General features: G+C 36.1%; 1 protein-coding gene across 4 annotated transcripts in view; it reads left to right on the top strand.

The window, feature by feature from the left end:
* Window positions 1-779: 779 nt before the first annotated feature.
* LOC117932136 (MADS-box protein JOINTLESS-like) overlaps window positions 780-20,036 on the top strand; it is a 30,949-nt gene continuing 11,692 nt past the window's right edge. Inside the window, exons 1-2 of one of the 4 annotated variants that reach the window (XM_034853210.1) lie at window positions 780-878; window positions 1,371-1,573. In XM_034853210.1, the coding sequence (XP_034709101.1) occupies window positions 1,392-1,573 (182 nt within the window). In that variant the 5' untranslated portion in view covers window positions 780-878; window positions 1,371-1,391. Of the gene's footprint in view, window positions 879-908; window positions 1,122-1,151; window positions 1,247-1,370; window positions 1,574-20,036 lie in introns of those variants that run through there. The other 3 variants (XM_034853211.1, XM_034853209.1, XM_034853212.1) reach the window with 3 other exon arrangements.

Here is a 20,036-nt window from a genome sequence, read left to right as displayed (position 1 = left end):
TAAATTTCATACTATATGACCGTAATGATAAAAAAATGACAATTAAAAGAAGATTCTTGAAAAAATAAGAAATTTACAACTCTTAGGTGGCATTTGTTTGTTTTTTGTTTTACTTAAATATAAATAGAATTTAAAACTAAATAGTATTTAATAATGTTAAGTATTAGTTTGTTTGTTTTTGTAATATTTTATTTTAATAAATATTAAAAAGTAAAAAAAAATCAATATATTATTTTTTAATTAAAAAAGGTAAAATATTTTGATTTTTTTATTTAGTAAAAAATTTATAATAAATTATAAAAAATAGAAAAACAAACAACTTAAAGTCTAAAAGTAAATTATTTTCAATAAAAAAACTAAAAAACAAACACCCTTTTAATTCACTTAATAATTTGCTTAATCGGATTAATATAAAAATTTTAGGAAATAAAGCATCTAAAAAAAACAGATGTTGAATTCTTGAAAAAATAAAGTACAATAAAATTTTATTTTATAGTTCCTCCAAATTATTATATATAGAATTTAATATTTTATTGTACTAATGCTGTAAAGTTATAAAAAGTTGAGATTTAGGTATTACCAAAAGGGTTGGATGCTTAAAACTATTTTATGTTGGTGGATAATTTCTGTATGATTTAAAAAAGGAAAGAAAAAGGTATGGGCATATAAGGGCAAATACTAGATTTAATGCTGTTGTCAAATATTACTTCACAACAAGGACCATACATATGAGAGAGAGTAAAAGGAGGAGACCTTGTGTTTGGCCATAAAAAGGAATCTTCTCTTTCTCTATCTTTCTTTTTCTATCTTCCAAACAATTGGTGGCTGAGAGTGTGGGGTTTGTGACCTGTCCACACAACTGGAAGCAACATAGAAAGGTAAAAATGGAATGGAAATCTAGATAGCCAATCCACTATGCTAGCTCCATCTGTGAAAATTGCAGTGCTGATCAGCACAATGTCTTTGGAATATTGCTAGGATTTTTCTTTTTCCTTCAGCTACCGCCTGGCTCCTTCAACCTTGGTTTCTCATCCAAGTCATATCTTTGGCATTCTTTTTCTCTCTTTAGGGTTGGTTTTAGATTCTTTGCTTAATTTGGAAATGCGCTTCTCTCTTTTCATGTATGGTCGTTTGTTTATTTTTTCTCTTATCTCACACCCACATTTTTTTTCTCTTTCCAAACCCCCATTTCTCTCTCTCTCACTCTATTGAATTCTCTTTGAAGCACCAGTTTGATCTGTGAAGGGTCTGATTTTTTTTCCTTATTTGTTCTCTCCCTCTCTCTCTCTCTCTCTCTCTCTCTTTCTACATATAAGGAGTAAAATGGTTCTTTGGTCTGATACAGATTGGTGTTGATTTTTTCTGTGAAGGGTTTGGTTGAAAATTTTCCAATGGTGCGGCAGAAGATTCAGATCAAGAAGATTGACAACACAGCAGCAAGGCAAGTGACCTTCTCAAAGAGGAGAAGAGGGCTTTTTAAGAAAGCACAGGAGCTCTCAATACTGTGTGATGCCGAGATAGCGCTTATTGTCTTCTCAGCAGCAGGAAAGCTCTTTGAGTATTCAAGCTCAAGGTTAGTTTTCTCATCTCTCCCATTCCTTCTTTTTATACATAGATATATGAATCTCAGTGCATTTTGCAGGCAATCCTAGTACCCTTTCCTTTCTTTATTTGTTCGCAATTTTTTTTTTTCAAGCTCAAACCCTAGTTGTCCTATGCATTTGGAAAAGCATGATCAAATCTAATAAACAAATGGATACCCTCCCAAATGCACAGTAATGTCTGAATTGTTTTGTCAGAGTGGAGAGTATTCTACTATTTTACACTGTGTTATGTTACGTATAAAAAATTAAGTTGAACATCATTCTCTATGATGTAGCTGCTTGTTATGGTGATTGTGCTATCCTGATTGTCTTCTGCTTAGCTTAATTTCCCCTCATGTTTTATATATCATTTTCTCAGCTGGTTTCCCAAGATCACCTGACAGAAAAGAGAAGAAAATTTAACCTCAGAAGCATTTTTTTCCCACTCCATTGGAGCAATCAAAGCTTTACAACCAAGAAATAATAATGTATAATTTTCTTTCCTAGATATACACATTGGAAAATAACTATGCATGGTACGTTTTCTGTGAAATATTATTTAGCTTAGGGCAGTGTTTGATCCATTGTTCTTGGGTTCATTTGAAGGCTCAAACTTTTTCAGATCTTTCAGTTTTCCTTACACAGTGGTTCTATTTCTTGCCAACTGTAAGCATGTGATAATATATGATTTGTGAATCACATGCATGTACTGTAGTACTATTAGATATGATACTCTAGTGAAGTATGAGCTATGAATTAATATTCCTTAATAATTAATCATAATCAATAATTGAGGTTTCTTCCTGCTATTAATTAAATTAGGCATATATCTAATTATCCTAGACTGAAGATATGGTTTTTTTTTTTTTTTTTTTCTAACTATCATCTTTGTGTTTTGTGTATTGTCCTTCATTTTGACAAGGTGCTGGTTTTCTTCCTACTGACAATCATTAAGATGATTTTGTAAGGAATAAGAGGGATTAGGGAGACAGATCGATGGAGCTTGAAAGAGCATCCTTTGTTGGGTAGATGTCACAGAATAATTAGTTGGCTAAGCTTGGGTTTGAATTGGTCCCATGATTAGCTTGGGTTTGACTTGACTTTAAGAAACCTATTATTTTTGTATGAACCTAATCCGAGTTTGAGCACTGTGAGAGGTAAAAGCTTGGGAAATCAATGCCATATTAGATACTGTAGGGCTTTGAAAAAGGAGTTTTACATCCAAGGTGATCTACCACATGGAGAAGAGATATATACATTTATGAACATTTACATACAGTTCTCTCAGCTTTTGATCTATGAATTTTTGTTTTTGTAAAGGTAGTCTCCTTACAAAAGAGAAAGTACTACAAATGCTCAACAGTGAGATTACAACATATCATTGCATTAAATCTCATTACTTCATTGTACTACCTTGGATAGCTTTGAAACTAGGATGTATGAAAAATACTGAAAATAGCTTCAAATTTTGGCCACACATGCATGGAAAAATCATTCCAAAACAAAATCAGACAATAAGTACTGCATATATCCAATTACATGCATGTTTGTTGTGTGTATATATAGATCGGAGTGTGCTAAAAGCCTAGGTGCCATTTGCGAAGTTTAATTTCTTGTCTTTTCTTATTTGGTTGATTTAGCAGAGAAGATTGGTGAAGGTAACAGGAAGTTTGAAGCTTTCCTAAACTCTTGTTGTTTAGTTGATGAGTGAAGAGATTCAGAAAAGAAGTTCAACTCAAATTTGAAGGGAAAATTTTCCCTAGACATTTTAAGCACCATAGTTAATTAGCATAAGGTATATATGCAGAAATGCCTGCTTACACAAACAAAGAAAAATAAAGGAATAATCTCCTCTTTCTTTGTTTTTGTTCCTCTTTCATTTTCCTTTTCTTTCCCTTGTTATATTTTCATTTAGATTATAAGAAATTTATACAAAAAGACAACATAGAGTACTACCATTCTGTAAACTGTATTGAGAAACTATATAGACCATCAAAATCATGTGTGTACAGCCCTCAAACAACTGATGATTAACGAACTTGCAAACAGTCTCTAATAAATAATCATAAAGTTCTTGAGAAAAAGTAACTTGGTAATAGTCTTATGATTTTAATCATTAAGCTTCTAGCAATCACTTTGTATTGAAGCATACAGCTATTGCAGGAAACCTCAAATCCAGAAAATCATGCCAAGCTTGGCTGATTCTGTTACCTGATCAGTCACAAAGTCATTCTCAAAATCCATAAAATCATGCCAAACTTGGCTGCTTCTGTTATCTGATCAGTCATTAAGTCATTACAGCCTCTGACTTCCATTTCAATATTTATCCCAAAGGGCTTCATCACTTGTATGTCATTGTAGCCAAAACTATGCATACCCTACCTTCATTTTCTGTTCTTGTAGTTTACTCATCTTAATTTCTTCTCCTAAGCCAATGCTTTGGATTCTAACCCCAAAATTTCTTCATTCTCCCTTGCCTTGAAAAATATTTCTCAGTCACATCTCCATCAAACTTGAATAGCATATCCACATAGTTTAGAGTGATGGCATCAAGAAAATCTTTTGAGAACATATCTAATGTACAGCCTCCTTTTCACCATTGCCAACTACATTGCCAACATATTTCATAGAATCAATCAACAAACGACTTGATAAAAATTAGTTTGTGAAGAGTTGCATGAACTTGATCTAGAGTACTTGGGAGCTCAAATACCTTCAGCATCCCTATGGCAAAAGAGGTAATCAATTAGTCGTCCTTTCAGCTGTTATACCCACAATCCGTAGCCTCGAAACCCTGTCTTTATAATAAATTAGAAAATCTGATGAAAGGGGATGATGCTGGCCTTCAACTTTGCCGTTATTCAGTAACAATCATTCATGCTTGCTCTTCCAAATGTTGTTTTTGTTGGCAGCTCAAACCTACTAGATATATTCCAAAACATACATGTGATAACAGCTATTTTGCTGAAAGCTCTTCTACATGATCTTTTGTTAAGTATTGCCAATCCAAAACTCCTACACTAAGGCAACCGCTCTTTATCTTTTCTGACTTATTACACTTTTAGAGCATTAAGAAGTAATTAGCATGCTGCGTGTCTTTGTTCTTATTACAAACTGCTTTGCTTACCCAGAAAACTTTGACCTGATAGCTGTTAACAACAAAAAAAGGGGTTCCTTTTCTGCATCCATTAAAATTTCAGTTGCCTTTTGAAACTCTTAAAATACCATATAGATGCAAAAAGGGACACTACTACTGTCACATGTGAATCAGTTGATGGAGTAGCCACTTGTCACAATTATACAAGATTTCATAGAGAAGTTATTTGAAAAAATGTCATAAAATTAGGCATGGCACCACAATTGTTGTCTTTCACCACCCGTATTCAAAAATTACATTGTAGATATTAACACTTAACAAGGCAGAAACTTGTAACAGCAAAAATATAGAAACTCCTATTAATAAAATATAGAAATCTTTTAGTACTCAACTACTTAAATATAGAAACTAAATCAACTACTCGAAATAAAATGTTTTCTTTGACTTTTAGAAAGTAAATCTAATTATAATATTTAGAAGCTTCCTAAATCAAGTTTAACTTTCCAACATGCTCCCTTAAACTTGATTTATAATTCCAAGCAACATCCTTAGTCTTCTAAAATTTTTAAACTTGAGAAGCTTTGTAACATATCCACAATTTGATCTTAAAACTTTGAAAATTTTAATTGCACTTCATCTTTCACTAAAATAATATCTTGTATTGACGAGCTTGCTTCAATCATGGAAATTAGGATTTTTTTGTACATTGCAATAAATGATTTCTTGTTCACATAATCAATGCCTTGTTATTGCTCATGACTCTTAGCCACCAATTTTTCTTTGTATCTATCTACTTCTCCCTTTACATTCTTCTATGTCTCTTATATTCATCTTATTTGCCTTTTTCCCTTTTGGAAGAGGTATTATTTCTCATTGACATTCATCTTTATTGTTTTTATTTTCTCATCCATAGCCTCTTTTCATCTTTTATTTTGAATTATTTTTTCACAACATATTGGTTCACAATTTGCAAAAAGACAAAAGAGGATTAGATTGTTTTGATTTTTTGTTACTTTAAATCTCTTGTAAACTTCCAAAATGCGTTGTTCTTTCGTTTGAGTTTTTCAATGAAGGTGATGTTGTTAGAACTTCAATGATGGAGGTGTTGATGAAGGAGGAGTGACAATCTCTTGCAAGCTTTCTCTAATTTCTTCTTCTTCTTCATAGAGGGGAGGAATATCGTAGTTATCTTCTTGAGCACCCTAATTTTATGTTTCATTTTCATTAAACATGATATCTCAACTAATAATAATATTTCCATTGTTTGGATTGTATAACATGTAGTCTTTGGAGCTTTAGTCATAATCAATGAAAATATTTTTTCGCTCTTGTCATTTGATGTAAGTTGCTTTTGATCTAGAACATGAGTATATGCAATACCTTCAAACACTCTCAAATGTGAAATACTCGACTTTCTTTCATTTCAAGCTTGTTATGATGTTTTATTCCTTACACTTCAATTAGGAAAATGATTTAATAAATAAACCACTTTAGCATAAAATTCTTTAGTCATCTTCTTATTTTTCTTTCAACTACATCACTTTGTTGTGGAGATTATGGAACTGTTAAAGGTTGACAAATCTCATGATTTTCACAATATTCTTCAAATTCTTTTAATGTCAATTTAACTCCTTTATCACATCTCAATGTCTTTATATTTTTTGATAAGTAAGCACAGAATTCATAGAAAATAGGCAAAAAGCCACAGAGTATGTGGGGGGTATACAAGGCTACTAAGGCCTCACAAGCAAAAAAACCAAAAAACCCACCACCCCTTATCTGGAAGCTAACCACTCCAGAAATCCTATAAGGGAGTTCGGCTCTTCTCCCATATACAATTTAGCCCAACCCCAAATGTTACATACAAAAGAATATTTAATTTTCTGAATAACTAACTCCCTCCCACCCCACCCCCCTCCCCCCTCCCCCTCTTTAAAAGCTAGCATATTCCTTTCCTTCCAAACCGTCCAAAAAATAAATAACGGAATGGAATTCCAAAGTTTTTTCATTTTTTTTCCCCACAAAGGAACCCCTCCAACTAAATAAAACCTCCTTTACAGTTTCAGGAAATGCTCACTGAACCCCAAACAAACCCAAAACTAAGTCCCACAGCACTCTGGCCACTGTACAATGAATAAGGATGTGATTTACATTTTCCTCTTCACAAGCACACAAAAAACAGCGATTGGGGAGCTGCCACCCTCTCTTTTGGAGTCTATCAAGAGTCATAATCTTCCCCCAAGTGGCTTCCCACGCAAAGAACACAATTTTAGTTGGAACTCTCTCCACCCAAAATTTTATTTTTCGGAAAAGCGACCATCAAAGGCCTATCCAACAGGCTGTAGAATTCCTTTACTCTAAATTGCCCATTACCTTCTACCTTCCAAAAAACTGAATCTTCCTCCGAAGTTATACTGTGGCCCCTCAACTCATGAAGCAAGTTGCCTACCATATCCAATTCCCAATCGTTAAAATCCCTAATGAACCTCAAATTCCACCCTGCTCCAAAATTCTGGTCTCACATTTCTTCTATTGTTGCCTTCCTATGAGCTGTCAAAGTAAAGAGGTGCGGGAAATTTTGGGACAGCATTGTATCCCCACACCAATGATGAGTTCAGAACCTAATTTTATTGTCTTTCCCAACTTTAAACACCAAATTTTCCCAGCACCATCCATCTTCCTTCAAAATCTCATTCTAAACCCCCACTCCAAACGCACCCACAACCTTTTTTGTCTTCCAACTGCAGTCCTTTTGTCCATACTTCGCCATAAGCACTTGCTTCCAAAGAGCCTCTTTGTCACAAGCAAATCTCCAAATCCATTTGCCAAGTAAAGCTTTGTTCAAAAGTATTAGCTTCCTTATTCCAAGCCTCCCTTTCTTCTTATCCCCACAAACCACCTCCCATTTAACAAGGTGAGCTTTCCTTTCCAGATTTCCCCCTCCCCACAAAAAATCTCTTTGCAATTTTTCTAGCCTCCTTGCCACATATTTGGGCATGCGAAAAAGGGACATTTGATACACTGGCATGCTTATCATTGTGCTGTTAATTAGAGTGATTTTCCCACCATTTGAAATATATAGTCTTTTCCAAAGGGCAAGTCTCCTCCTCACTTTCTCTTCTACCCCATCCCACCCAGAAAGGGCCTTATTTGGCATCGCTAATGGCAGCCCCAAGTAGACTGCAGGCAGCTGCCCCACTCTACACCCTAACTCCACTGCCATCTCGTTCACCTCTTCCACCTTCCCTACCGGAATGATCTCGCTTTTGGCCAAATTAATTCTTAACCCTGATGTGGCTTCAAACCAAAACAAAATCCAACTCAAATGCGTTAAATACTCCTTTTTTGCCTCACAAAAAATGATTGTGTCATCGGCAAAGAGCAAGTGAGTAATGTGGACAACCCGCCCTCTACCACGCTGAATATTACATCCTGAAATAAATCCCCCTTCCACAGCCCTTCTGATTAAGACGCTCAACACTTTCATTCCCATAACAAAAAGATAGGGGGAAAGGGGGTCCCCTTGGTGCAACCCCTTCAAGCTTGAGAAGAAACCAGCTGGGACTCCGTTCACCATGACTGAGTACTTAGCTGTGGAAATACACCACCATATCCAACTCAGCCACTTTGGACCAAACCCCATTTTTTGCATGACCTTCATTAGGAACTGCCAATTAAGGCTATCATACGCCTTCTCAATATCCAACTTGCAGATTAGCCCTTTCTCACCATTTTTTTGCCAAGCATCAATCATCTCATTAGCTATTAGAGAGACATCTAAGATCTGTTTTCCCTTAACAAACACGTTCTGATTGGGGGAGACCACTTTTCCTATCACTTTTTTGAGTCTATTGGTCAAAACCTTGGTCAACAGTTTATACAGCCCCCCCAAGAGACTGATGGGTCTAAAGTCCCCTAGATCCTCGGCCCCTCCTTTCTTAGGTAATAACACCAAAAAGGGTGTTATTGAGGCTTTTTAAGAAGACATTCTGCTCATAGAACTCCTTCAACATGTCCAATATCTCCTCCTTCACAAAGTCCTAGCAATTTTGCCAGAAGGCCAACGTGAAACCATCTGGACCTGGGGCTTTATCCCCGTTCAAATCCATCATAGCAGCCTGCACCTCAGCCTCAGAGAAAGGGAGCTCCAGCATCCCCGCTTCTTGAAGGCTGATTTGGTTCAATTGCAGCCTTTTAATGTTCACCTTCCAATCTGAGCTTTCTGAAAGCAACTGCTGATAGGCATTCACTACCCCTTCCCCAACTTCTTGCTCCCCTGACAGCCTCACCCCATTTATCTTGATTCTGTCCATGTAATTGGCTCTTCTATGGGCTGATGCCATACGGTGAAAGTAGCCCGTGTTTCTATCTCCTTCTTTTAACCATAACTCCCTTGAAGCCTGTCTCCAATGGGTTTCTTCTAATTCCACCCACTTGGCATACCCCTCATTGGCTTCTTTTTTACAAGCTAATTCCTCCTCTGTCAAACTTCTCTCACCTTGCATATGATCCTAATACTCTACTTGTTGGAGAGCTGCATCCTTATTGCATTCCAGTCTCCCGAACACCTCCCTATTCCAAACTTTCAATTTCTGTTTCAACTCCTTCAGTTTTGCATTCAATTTAAAACTGGCGCTACCTTTGACCACCATCCCCTTCCACCAACTACGGATTAGATCTTTAAACCCCTTGACTTTGAGCCACATATTTTTGAATCTGAAAAGGGTGGGCCCTCTCCTTAGACCCCCCCCCCCCCCCCCCCCCCCCCCCTCAAGTAAAATTGGAAAGTGATCTGAGGTCGGCCTAGGTAGCCTTCTCTGGACTACCCTACTGAACTGGTCAAGCCAGCAGGGAGATACCATAAATCTATCTAACCTAGCCCTTGACTGGTTATTAAGGCTTCCACTCCACGTGAAATCTCCCCCTTGCAACTGTAGGTCCACAAGACCTAGCTCGTCCACAACCTGAGCAAACCTTCTCATAGTTAAGGTTATTCTCCTTTGTCTACTTCTTTCACTTTGAGAGAGTATAATGTTAAAATCACCCCCTAGACACAAAGGTTTTTCCCAAGTTCCTCTAATCGCCCCAATTTCTTCCCACAAACACTCCTTTTCTTCTCTAGTAAACGGGCCATAAACACCCCATAAACACCCAAACAACCCCATTTTCCACATTCCTGAATCTGCAGGATATAGAAAACTGGCTCTTCCCATTCCAGCATTTCTAAAGATCTTTTGTCCCAACAAATTAAAATACCTCCTACCGATCCAAAAACGTCCAGGGCCTTCCAATCCAAGTATCTTCCTGGCCCTAAACTTCTCACCATCTTATCAGACAAAACTTGAATTTTTGTCTCCTGAATCCAAAACAGATCTACCTTTTGTTTCTTGACAACATACTTGATTACTTTCCTTTTAACACTGTCGTTCGCTCCCCTCACATTCCAACTCAACAGCTTGATGTTCATTGGACAACCACTGACATACCCCCTTTGCCCTGGAGAAGACATTTCTTCTTACCTTCCCCCTCATAGTTAATTGAGCATTCCAACCTCTTTAACTCCCTTTAAAATTTTGATTTTTCCAAGAGGCCTTTACTGTGGACCCTTTCCCTCCTTTTTCTAATTTTAACCAAGAAACTCAGTTTATCTTTTTCCAACCCTTCAGTCGAAACCCCAAAATTGGATGAACTTTGCTGGGCTACTCTCTTCCTAGTTCAGAGCCCTTTTCTCCCTTCCTTCTTGAAATTCAGGCCCAGAAGAACCCCCCTCCAAATACCTTACCACTGATATAGGGCCATTAACCTCAACCAATTCCCAGCATTCATTACCAATCACACTAGGTGTAGTCGCGTCTTGGAAACTTGGCAAATTTCCTTTCTGACAAGCCTCCCTTATCACCCCAAATGGTCGAAAAACTCCCCCTTTGGAGTCCGGCCAAACGAAAACAAGATAGAATGAGAAGGAGACCCCGAATCCCTAAAACCCCTCGAATTTGATAAATGACCATACCTCGGAACTTCTTCCACTAGCGTGCTGTCTGTCAATGAGAAGTGGAAGTCCACCTGCTACTTTCTTCCAGCTTCCTTCTCCCACAGACTAAGAAACTCCATCTCAATATTGTCTTCCCCACAGGGCACAGGTTGGGCTGAGGAACAAACCTTCCCCAACGGGCCTTTATCAATAGGTTGAATCTCTACCAGGCCAAGGTTGTCCCTTAATAAAGCTGGAGGCCTAATGGGCTGCACCCCAAAGTTCTTAAGGTGGATCAGAGATGGTCCATTTCTTTTCCTTAGAGACACAGTAGGCCCGAATCGCGGCCCAGTCACCACGTTTGAAACCTTCTCCTTTCCCTTAGAGCCCATTGGCCCAACCTCGAGCCCAACCCTACCATTTCCATCCCCTTTTAATATTATTCCCTCCAAAGGGCTTTGTAGAAGAGGCCCCCAGCCCACTTCAAGCCCAACGTGTCCTCCGCAAGTCCAGTCAAAGACGGCCCAGCTACCGCCCCACCCACTGAAGGTCGGGTCGTTGACCCGAATTGAATCCAACCCTCAGTCAAATCCCTACCCGCCTCGACCACCTGCCATTCCGTCCCGTCAACTGTCCGTGACATCACCTCGAACCTTGCGTTAACCCGCTCCTCCACTCGTGGGTCAGCGCGTGCACCTCCATCACCCCTAACCTCTCCGCTGCAGCGACCAGATGAACCGCGGTAGTCCTCCGAATTCCGCCTAAACAATGACGATACCTCCCACCAAAGGGGAAGGTAGTAAGATGACCCCTCGACTCCAATCTCCAGCAAACTTGGAAGCTCTCCTCCTTTTGGTTTAACTAGGATCCTAGCCCACCGGAGATTCTCCATTCTTTCTGTCAATGGATCCATAGCTACAAAACCACCGTACTCATCCCCCACTCTTCTCAAAATGGACGGGACCCAAAGCGATATTGGCAAACCCATGATCCTTACCCATACCTCGTTTCTTGTTTCCCCTTTTTCCAGACACCCGTACCTTGGATTCTATAACTCTAACCCTACCTGAATCCCTCCCATCGACCTCTTCTCGGAGGTGAGAACACTTTTGGCTTCTTCCACAAGTTCAAATTCTAAAAGGGCCCAACACTCTTCCAACCATGCTAAACCGAGCTTTCCTTTCAGTCCCCAAGAACTCGCCATTAGCCACCCCATCCTCTCCAGATTCTCCCCTCCTGCTACCCTAGGGATCCATCTTCCAACTAAGCAATGCCCTAATCTACTCATATTTCTTCTAATTTCCTCTCCTTCTACCTCCACTCTGACTGAAAGTCTGTCCCTGTTCTCCCATCTATTCCCCATTTCAACATGAAATCTTCATTGGGTCGTCTCTTCCTTTGTGTTCTCCTTTTTGTCGAGGCTATCGATCAGATCCCATATGACATTCGCCATAACTGACCATCCACCCCTTTCCCTTATGCCTTTCGGTATACAGATACTGTACCTCTTCTCCTCCGCATCAATGACCCTTAACCAGAGGAAGCAACCTGCCTTGTTGGTTTCGCGTACCATGGAATAACTTCTCCCCTTCTCCCATTCGTCTTCTTTCCCATTCTTAACGCACTGATTCAACCCCTCCAAAAAGAGCCTAACACTTGCTAGCCCCAGAAGGACCCAAGAAGACACCCCTCTCTTGCTTTCCACAATGAAAAATAGGGTTTTACCTCTCCTCTCCTCCACCTCAACTTCAAAAACCTTCGACTCCCCCCCCCCCCCCCCCCCCCCAAAGCAATTTCCTTTCTGTTTCCTCCGTCTCCTTGCTTGTATTTCCCCCTCGTCGCCATCGCCCTCGCCCTCGCCATTGCACTCTCTCTCTCGCTCTCGACATGGTTGCTATCCACACTCAATGTCTTTATATTATAGTCACTTTCCTTTTCTACAAGTGTTTTGAATTCCTTAAAAGCATGAAATACTTAAGATTTTTCCTTGAAAAAATGTACTCATGTTTTTCTTCTAAAAAAATATTTCTTCTTACCAAAAGTGTTTGGATGAATTGGGTCCATACATCTAATGAATGAGCTTTGAGGTCCTTTTCTCGTCATTGCTTCCTTTGAAAAACCTTTTTAGGGACGTTTTCCAAGTAAGCATCCTTCACCTAATTGATTCAAGTGATACATTGAGGTCAATCCTTTCACTATATTTTCCTTGTTCAACAATTTTAAACCTCCAAAGTTAGATTTTCAAATCTTAAGTATCAAATTCTAGAAGAATCATTGACATAGGATTTTAGATATTTTACATCATTTTGAATGTTTAATAAAATATTTTATTTTTTTAATCATAGACACATTCGTAATTAAATTGGCATGTTGATTTCTTATCGAGAGACTTTGATTTTTCACATGAATATTATATTCATTTTTTTAAGAGTTGACCTAAACTTAATATATTATTTTTCATGTTGGGCACTTGGTAAACATTTGAGATAAATTGATGTTTTTTATGTTTCAAACGAATTAAGATTTTATCTTTACTGTTTACCAAAATTTTGGATGCATCTCCAAAATAAACATGGCAACTTTTTGATTCATTAAGTTCCGCAAACATATTTTTGAATCCACGCTTATGATTGTTTGCTCTGATGTCAAGATATCATGTGTTTTTCTCCTCACTTTCTCTTTTATATGCCAATAATACAATAGCTTCTTGTTGAGTTTTCTTTTCAATATAGTTGATTTGCCTTTCCTTATTGTTAGTGGCACTTCTATATTCATAAGCATAATGACCTTATTGTTTATCATTATAACATTGAATTTCGGATTTATCATACTATTGCCTTTCATTTTATCTTGAGTTGCATCATTTTCCATTCCCTCTTGAGGAATATGAGTTTTGGTTTGTTCCTTCATGTTTGATGAATTGAAACTGTCTCTTCCTCTATTGCCTTGATCATGTCCACACCACGTCCACAATTATTTTGACTTCTTTTATTAATATTTTCTTCATGCTCTTTTATTGACTTCTTTTATTAAGAGTTGATATAAACTTAATATATTATTTTTCTTGTTAGGCACATGGTAAATATTTGAGATAAATTGATATCTTCTATTTTCAAATGAATTAAAATTTTATCTTTACCTTTTATTGAAATTTTGGATGCATCTCCGAAAGTAACATGGTCACTTTCTGATTCATTAAATTCCACAAATCTATTTTTGAATCCACACGTATGATTGTTCGCTTTAATGTCAAGATACTATGTGTTTTTCTTCTCATTTTCTCTTTAATATGCCAACAATACAGTAGGTTCTTCTTGATTTTTCTTTTCAACATGGTTGGCTTGCCCTTCCTTATTGTTAGTGGCACTTTTATATTTATAAGTATTATGAACATATTTTTTTAAAAAATTATAATATTAAATTTAGGACTTATCATATCTTCTCGTCTCATTTGTCTTGAGTTGTGCCATTTTTCACTCCCTTTTAAGCGATATGAGTTTTGGTTTGTTCCTTTATTGTTTGATGAATTGAAACCATCTCTTCCTCAATTTCCTTGACCACATCCACAACTACGTCCATGATTAGTTTGACTTCTTTTATTAAAATTTACTTGATTCTCTTTTATTATAAGTTTTTTTTGGAGAACCTGTTCTAATTTTTCTTGGTTCTTCTTTTTCAATCTCTCTTCATAGGCTTGTAATGATATTATAAGTTGATCAATGGTCATAGAATCTAAATCTTTAGATTCTTCAATGGCCATAATAATATATATAATCAAACTTCAAATCTAAAGATTAAGGTATTTTTTCAATCACATGAATGTTGTTTAAACTTTCACTTTAATTTTCCTTTTAATAAATTTACAATAGTCAATACTTTAGAAAAAATAATTGGAGAATAATTATGATACTTTCATGTACAAACCTTTAAGTTCTCCTTTAACAATTTGAAGACAAACTTTTCACACTTTATCAACTATATTTTGTAATATCTCTCTTGCTTCTTTGGAGATGCTTGTACTTAAAATCTTCTTAGAAGTAACTTTATCCATTGCTTCATAGATGATGGTGAGAGCTTTCTTGTTTCTCTTTCTTATATTTTTTAAAAAATTCATTTGATTTAGGGATAGAGTGGTTTCATTTGATGACTCTTTGTAACTTTTCTCCACAACCTCCCATACATCTTGCAAACCAAACAAAACTTTCATCTTGATACTCTAATTATCTTAATTGTTTTTTATGAGTTGGGGGCTTGAAACGGATATATTCCACTAGCTATCTTTTTTGTATGACTGATACCAGTCTCTTGAAGTAATAGTGTTGAAAGAGAAAAACAAACAATTACATAAAGGAAGATAAAAAATCAAGGAGAATTACAAATTTACCGCCTTCTACCACTTTTGTTTAAATGTTACATAACCTTTTGTTTATATATACTCAAGTTTAACAAAATAAAAACTCCTAATAATAAAAATATAAAAATATAAAAATTTCTAAATAAAAATAAAAACCTTTTAAGGTTCAACTACTTAAATATAAAAACCAAATCAATCACTAAAATTAAAACGTTCTTTTTAACTTTCATGATCTAAATCTAATTTTAGCTTTTAGAAACTTCTTAAATCAAATTTAACTTTCTTACACTACTTTGGCATGTGAATTAGTTGATGCAGTAGCCACTTGTGACAATTATCTAAGATTTCATAGAGAAGTTATTTGAAAAAATGTCACAAGAATTAGGCATGGCACCACAATTGTTTGTCTAAACATTCTTATACAGAATGAGTATTCAATCCATGAGGAAAGGTGATAATTAGGAAGCTTTTTCTGGTCTATTAATTTTCTACTAAAAGTGCTAATCTTATTCATTGTGGAACCTGGGGGGCACCCCTTATGATATGTATTGTTTTTAATATTGTATCATTTTATTGAACAATATTACTCATACATCACTTGGTTTCATCCACGGGAAAACACAATTCAGATGCTCCCACATGCTTTTGTTGTTTAAACGCAAAGGCTGAAAGCATCTTTTGCAAATCCTCTTCAAGATGATGGTGCTGTGAACTATTGCTCTTTCATTGCATGTGAAATTCCTTATCCCATTTTGCATTTGTCCTATGGGTACTGCCCATGCTGTGCTTTAAGGTGTCTGCTAATTTCCATGTCTTCATGTTATGGCTCCTACTGCTTTTATTCTTTAAACTGATGAGTCTCATGAGATGTTATAATTTGGTTCCATGTTGATTAAATTAATTCTAAATAAAATTTTGTCTTCTCTTAATCATAATTTCCAATTTATCTGATTTTATTTATTATTATTATTAATTGCTTATTGAAGGAGAGAAATTATGCTTTGCTTAATTCTTATTTGACTTCCCAAAAAGTTTAATTAATTAAATCGAATATTCACATAATTGATTTGTGCAAATAGTGTGTATAATGCTATTTTAGTGAGACCAAGTACATAAATGTGTTCATATATAGTGGATTTATTTCATTACAAAGAAGCTAGTATGTTAATATTATGAGTTCTATTAATTAAAGCATCTAAAAAAAAAGGTGTTCAATCTTATATAATGGCATTCACTTTTCATCTATCTCACCAAAGATAATGTAGTGTAGATCTATGTGTAGAAGAATATGATTAAATTTGGATGGCATTACATGTAATTTATATGATTTAAATGCTTATTCTTGGGGATAAAAATATTCGCAGTTGTTCTAATATTTTGTAATTTACATCTATCTCACCATGATTTATACGAGCTAGGGTTTTATGTGGTACTTGAATTTGAGTCTATAATAGAAATAAAAATATTTTCTATTTAACATTCCTTAAAATTACCTCGGTCAGATTGTAGAAATACCCTATCTTCTATTTAACACTCATGCATGATCATTCTGAACAATGATTAGTAATCTGTGGGGGCTCTCTGCTATCACTCTTGTTGTTGATCCGTCACCTTGTTCCTACAAGTTATCCATCTTGTTAGTCCCCTCATCAGTAGGCCACAAGACAAAGGTTGTAAGCCAAAGGCTATTTTTCTATCAAACATACTATATACTCCTTTTGCATTTCTGTTCATTTGTATGATTAACCCACAGCTTGTATTTCCTGGATGATGTCTTCAATGCCTGATTTGAATTTCAAGACCATCCTTTGTATTAAAATAACATTGATGTTTGCCCTAGCTCATCCTTGGATGAAAATATTTTGTCTGGATGCAGATGAATATATATCCCTCCAGGCCTCAATTCTACAGAAACCTTCAATTTAGTTGTTAACCCTTCTATAGTTCTTGATGGGCACTTCCACAAACACCACTTACTTCACTGTGAATCAAACGTTGAGCCCTTCCAGTTTTCATCAAGCGTCTCAACTTATTACAGAAGTTTGCAATGACTCATCTTGGAGACATAACCTTTTTCCCTTGGGGATTGGAGGTCTAGCTCTTTTGGTGATCCTATTTCATCCCAAACCAAGTACACCAACTAAGTCAGATGAACTTGCCAACATAAAATGCCCCCAGACAAATGTTATTTCATAAAACATCAAGCTTGCTTATGTTGACCACTTTTTAAGACTTGTCTTTACTGCTACCATTTGTTAGAGTATCAGACTGACACTTGCAAAGATTGCATGCAAACTAACTACTTGTACATATGCTTTGACATTGTCAAGGAAGTCATGGTTAGTTCCATAACAAGTGTACATTAAGACCTGTAGCTGTTAGAGACTTATGTCCCAACAGATTAGATAAATGTCAAAGTGATCACATGTGTATCTTCCAATATTATTTTCTTAATTTGTACTCGCTTTTGATATTCTTGTTCAAATTTTCTGTAGGAAATTGTAATAGCCCATCTAAATATGATGTTTGTTTTTTATTGTAAATGTTGTATGTTATTGAGGATGTGAAAATTGTCTATAACATCATAGCAAGGTTTATTGAATTTTTTTGAAGTTTTGAATGGAGAATTGAGTTTTTTGGTTGTATGCCTAAAATTTGTTTATTACATCAAGAAAAGGTTAAGGTTGTCAGCAATTTCTTCTTTTAACGGGCCTCTTAATGGAGAATTGAATTGTTTCCTACATAAGTGCTTGCCGAGACATGACTTGTGTCACTACTAGTCTTTTGTATGTATAATGAACCTTAGTAACCTTAGGTTAATCAGAAGAATATGTACTGCAAAAAGATCACATTACTTCAGTCAATGTAGTTGGCTGTACTGGTAGCACAAGTCCACCATCATTTTTGATCTTTTAACTTATAGATGGAATCATCTCCAAAACCTAGCCTGCAGCAATGAACTCTTACATGCAAACAAATTAGTTTTCACACTCTGGTATAAAGAGTCTTTTAATAGAACATATGGACAAGGGCTGGATAGGACCTTTGAGGAACAATTTTTTCATGCATTATTCATAAGTAAACTACAATTAAGAGAAGAGCTGCAATGAGATAGCACTAAAACACATGCTGGGAAGCTTCAAGGGGTTTTTTTTTTAGCTATATTCTGGCCTCTAAACTCAAAGCCTTGGATGGACCTAAAAGCTTAGAACAAATAGGTTTTTGGTAGTTTCGTAGTTAGGAAGGAATTGGTGTTTTTTGAATTGAAAGGAGAGGTAAGCTACGCACTTTGTTGAAGAGGATGAGGCTAGAAGGGTGGTAGTGGAAGAATAAGCTGGCTATGTTGGAAAAAAAGAAAAAGAAAAAGAAAAAAACTTCTCATAGGCAGAAGTCTGGAGAGTTTGGTTGAAGGAGGAGAATAGAAAGACCAAATTTTTCCCCAGAATGGCTGATGTTCATAGAGGAAGCAATTATATGACTTGAACAAGAGTGAATGGTTTTTGGCTCATAGAGGATGTTGAAATTAAGGAGGTGTCTAATTCCTTTCAAAGTCTCTTATCTAATCTAGGGAATTAGGGACCTAGCATCAATGGGACGCCCTTCGATACTTTATGGATAGAGGATTCAAGGGGTTATAGCTGTCTTTTCGTGATCAGAGAAAGATGCCTTCTTTCACTTTATCCTAGTTGTTTAGGGATAAATCTCCTGTGCTGCAAGAGAGATTTCACAAAAGACTAGCTATGCATAAACAAAAATTCTTATCTAGCATGCTAATTTACTTATGTCATAGTTTGAAATTCCAAGAAAGGTAAGTTGAGACTTGGGAGAATTCAAAGAGATTTTCTTTGGAAAGGAGGAGCCCTTGAGAAAAAGTTTCACTTGATAAAATAGTTGATTGCTTGCATGAAAAGAAGGAAGATAGACTCAGAATCAAACATATTTGTCCTTAGCAAGACTCTTCCTAGTGAGTGGAGCTGGTAGTTTACTTCAAAAATAGAGCCCATATGGAGATGAGTTATTATTAGGAAGTCTAGGAAGAAGTTGGCTGTTCGTATTCATGTAAAGTGAGGGATGAGTTTGAAGTAGGGTTATACAAGGCAATGAGGACGCGTAGGATATTTTAAAAATATAACTTATTTTATTGCGGAGTATTAGAAGGATATGTGGTGTGGTGATTCAGCTTTGAGCACTTATTTTTTCTCACTACATGCCATAACCAACTCAAATGATTCATGGATTTCAGGTATGTGGAGATGTTGAAGAATTTGTTGCTTGAAATAATTCCATGATTGAACGTTAGGAAAGTATCAAAGACATTTATTTTGGTCTTGCAAGGGAGATCAATTTGAAGGGATAGTGAGAAAAAGGTCGTTGGGATTAATTCAAAGAGCAGAAAATTCTCAATCAAAGCCTCATATTCTTTTTTTTTATTTTAAGGCAAAATAGAGTTTTCATATGAAATAGTTTGGAATTCTTAGGTTCAGATGAAAATAGGGTTCTTCAATTAGGAAATAGCCTGGGGGAAGATTGTGACCTAGGATCAGTAAAAAAAATAAAAGACAAGGGACCTTAATTAGAATAAGTTTTATCTTTGCCAATATGAAGAAAAATCATTTTATCACAATCTCATTCAATGTACTGAACCAAGATTCTTATGAAAACTCGTATTCTCTTTGTTGGGTAGAAAGTAGTTGTTGCCTTCTCTTGTAAGAGAGATTGATCTTTTAAATCGGTATAGAACTTTTCTAGGGAAGAAGTAAACGAAGGCATCGAGGGCTGCAATTTTTGTGCTTAATTTGGACATTTTGAAAGGAGAGAAAGCAAATTATTTGAAAGTGTGGATCCAATGAACCAAGCTTGCAAACTCTAATTTTTTTTTCTACCCTTTTACTCTAGGCAAGAAAGTACAAGAAAGCTTATAGATGAGACTTTATTGTCTATGATAAATTTTGTTGATTGATTTGTTACTTAGCAAATGGAGTAAGTTTTTTTTTTTTTGGCACCATTGTATTTGTCTTATTTACTAAATGT

Source organism: Vitis riparia, chromosome 15, assembly GCF_004353265.1.
Source record: "Vitis riparia cultivar Riparia Gloire de Montpellier isolate 1030 chromosome 15, EGFV_Vit.rip_1.0, whole genome shotgun sequence".
Classification (NCBI taxonomy): Eukaryota; Viridiplantae; Streptophyta; class Magnoliopsida; order Vitales; family Vitaceae; genus Vitis; species Vitis riparia.
The sequence above is the reverse complement of the archived record's forward strand: the minus strand, read 5'-3'. Positions and strand labels throughout refer to the sequence as shown.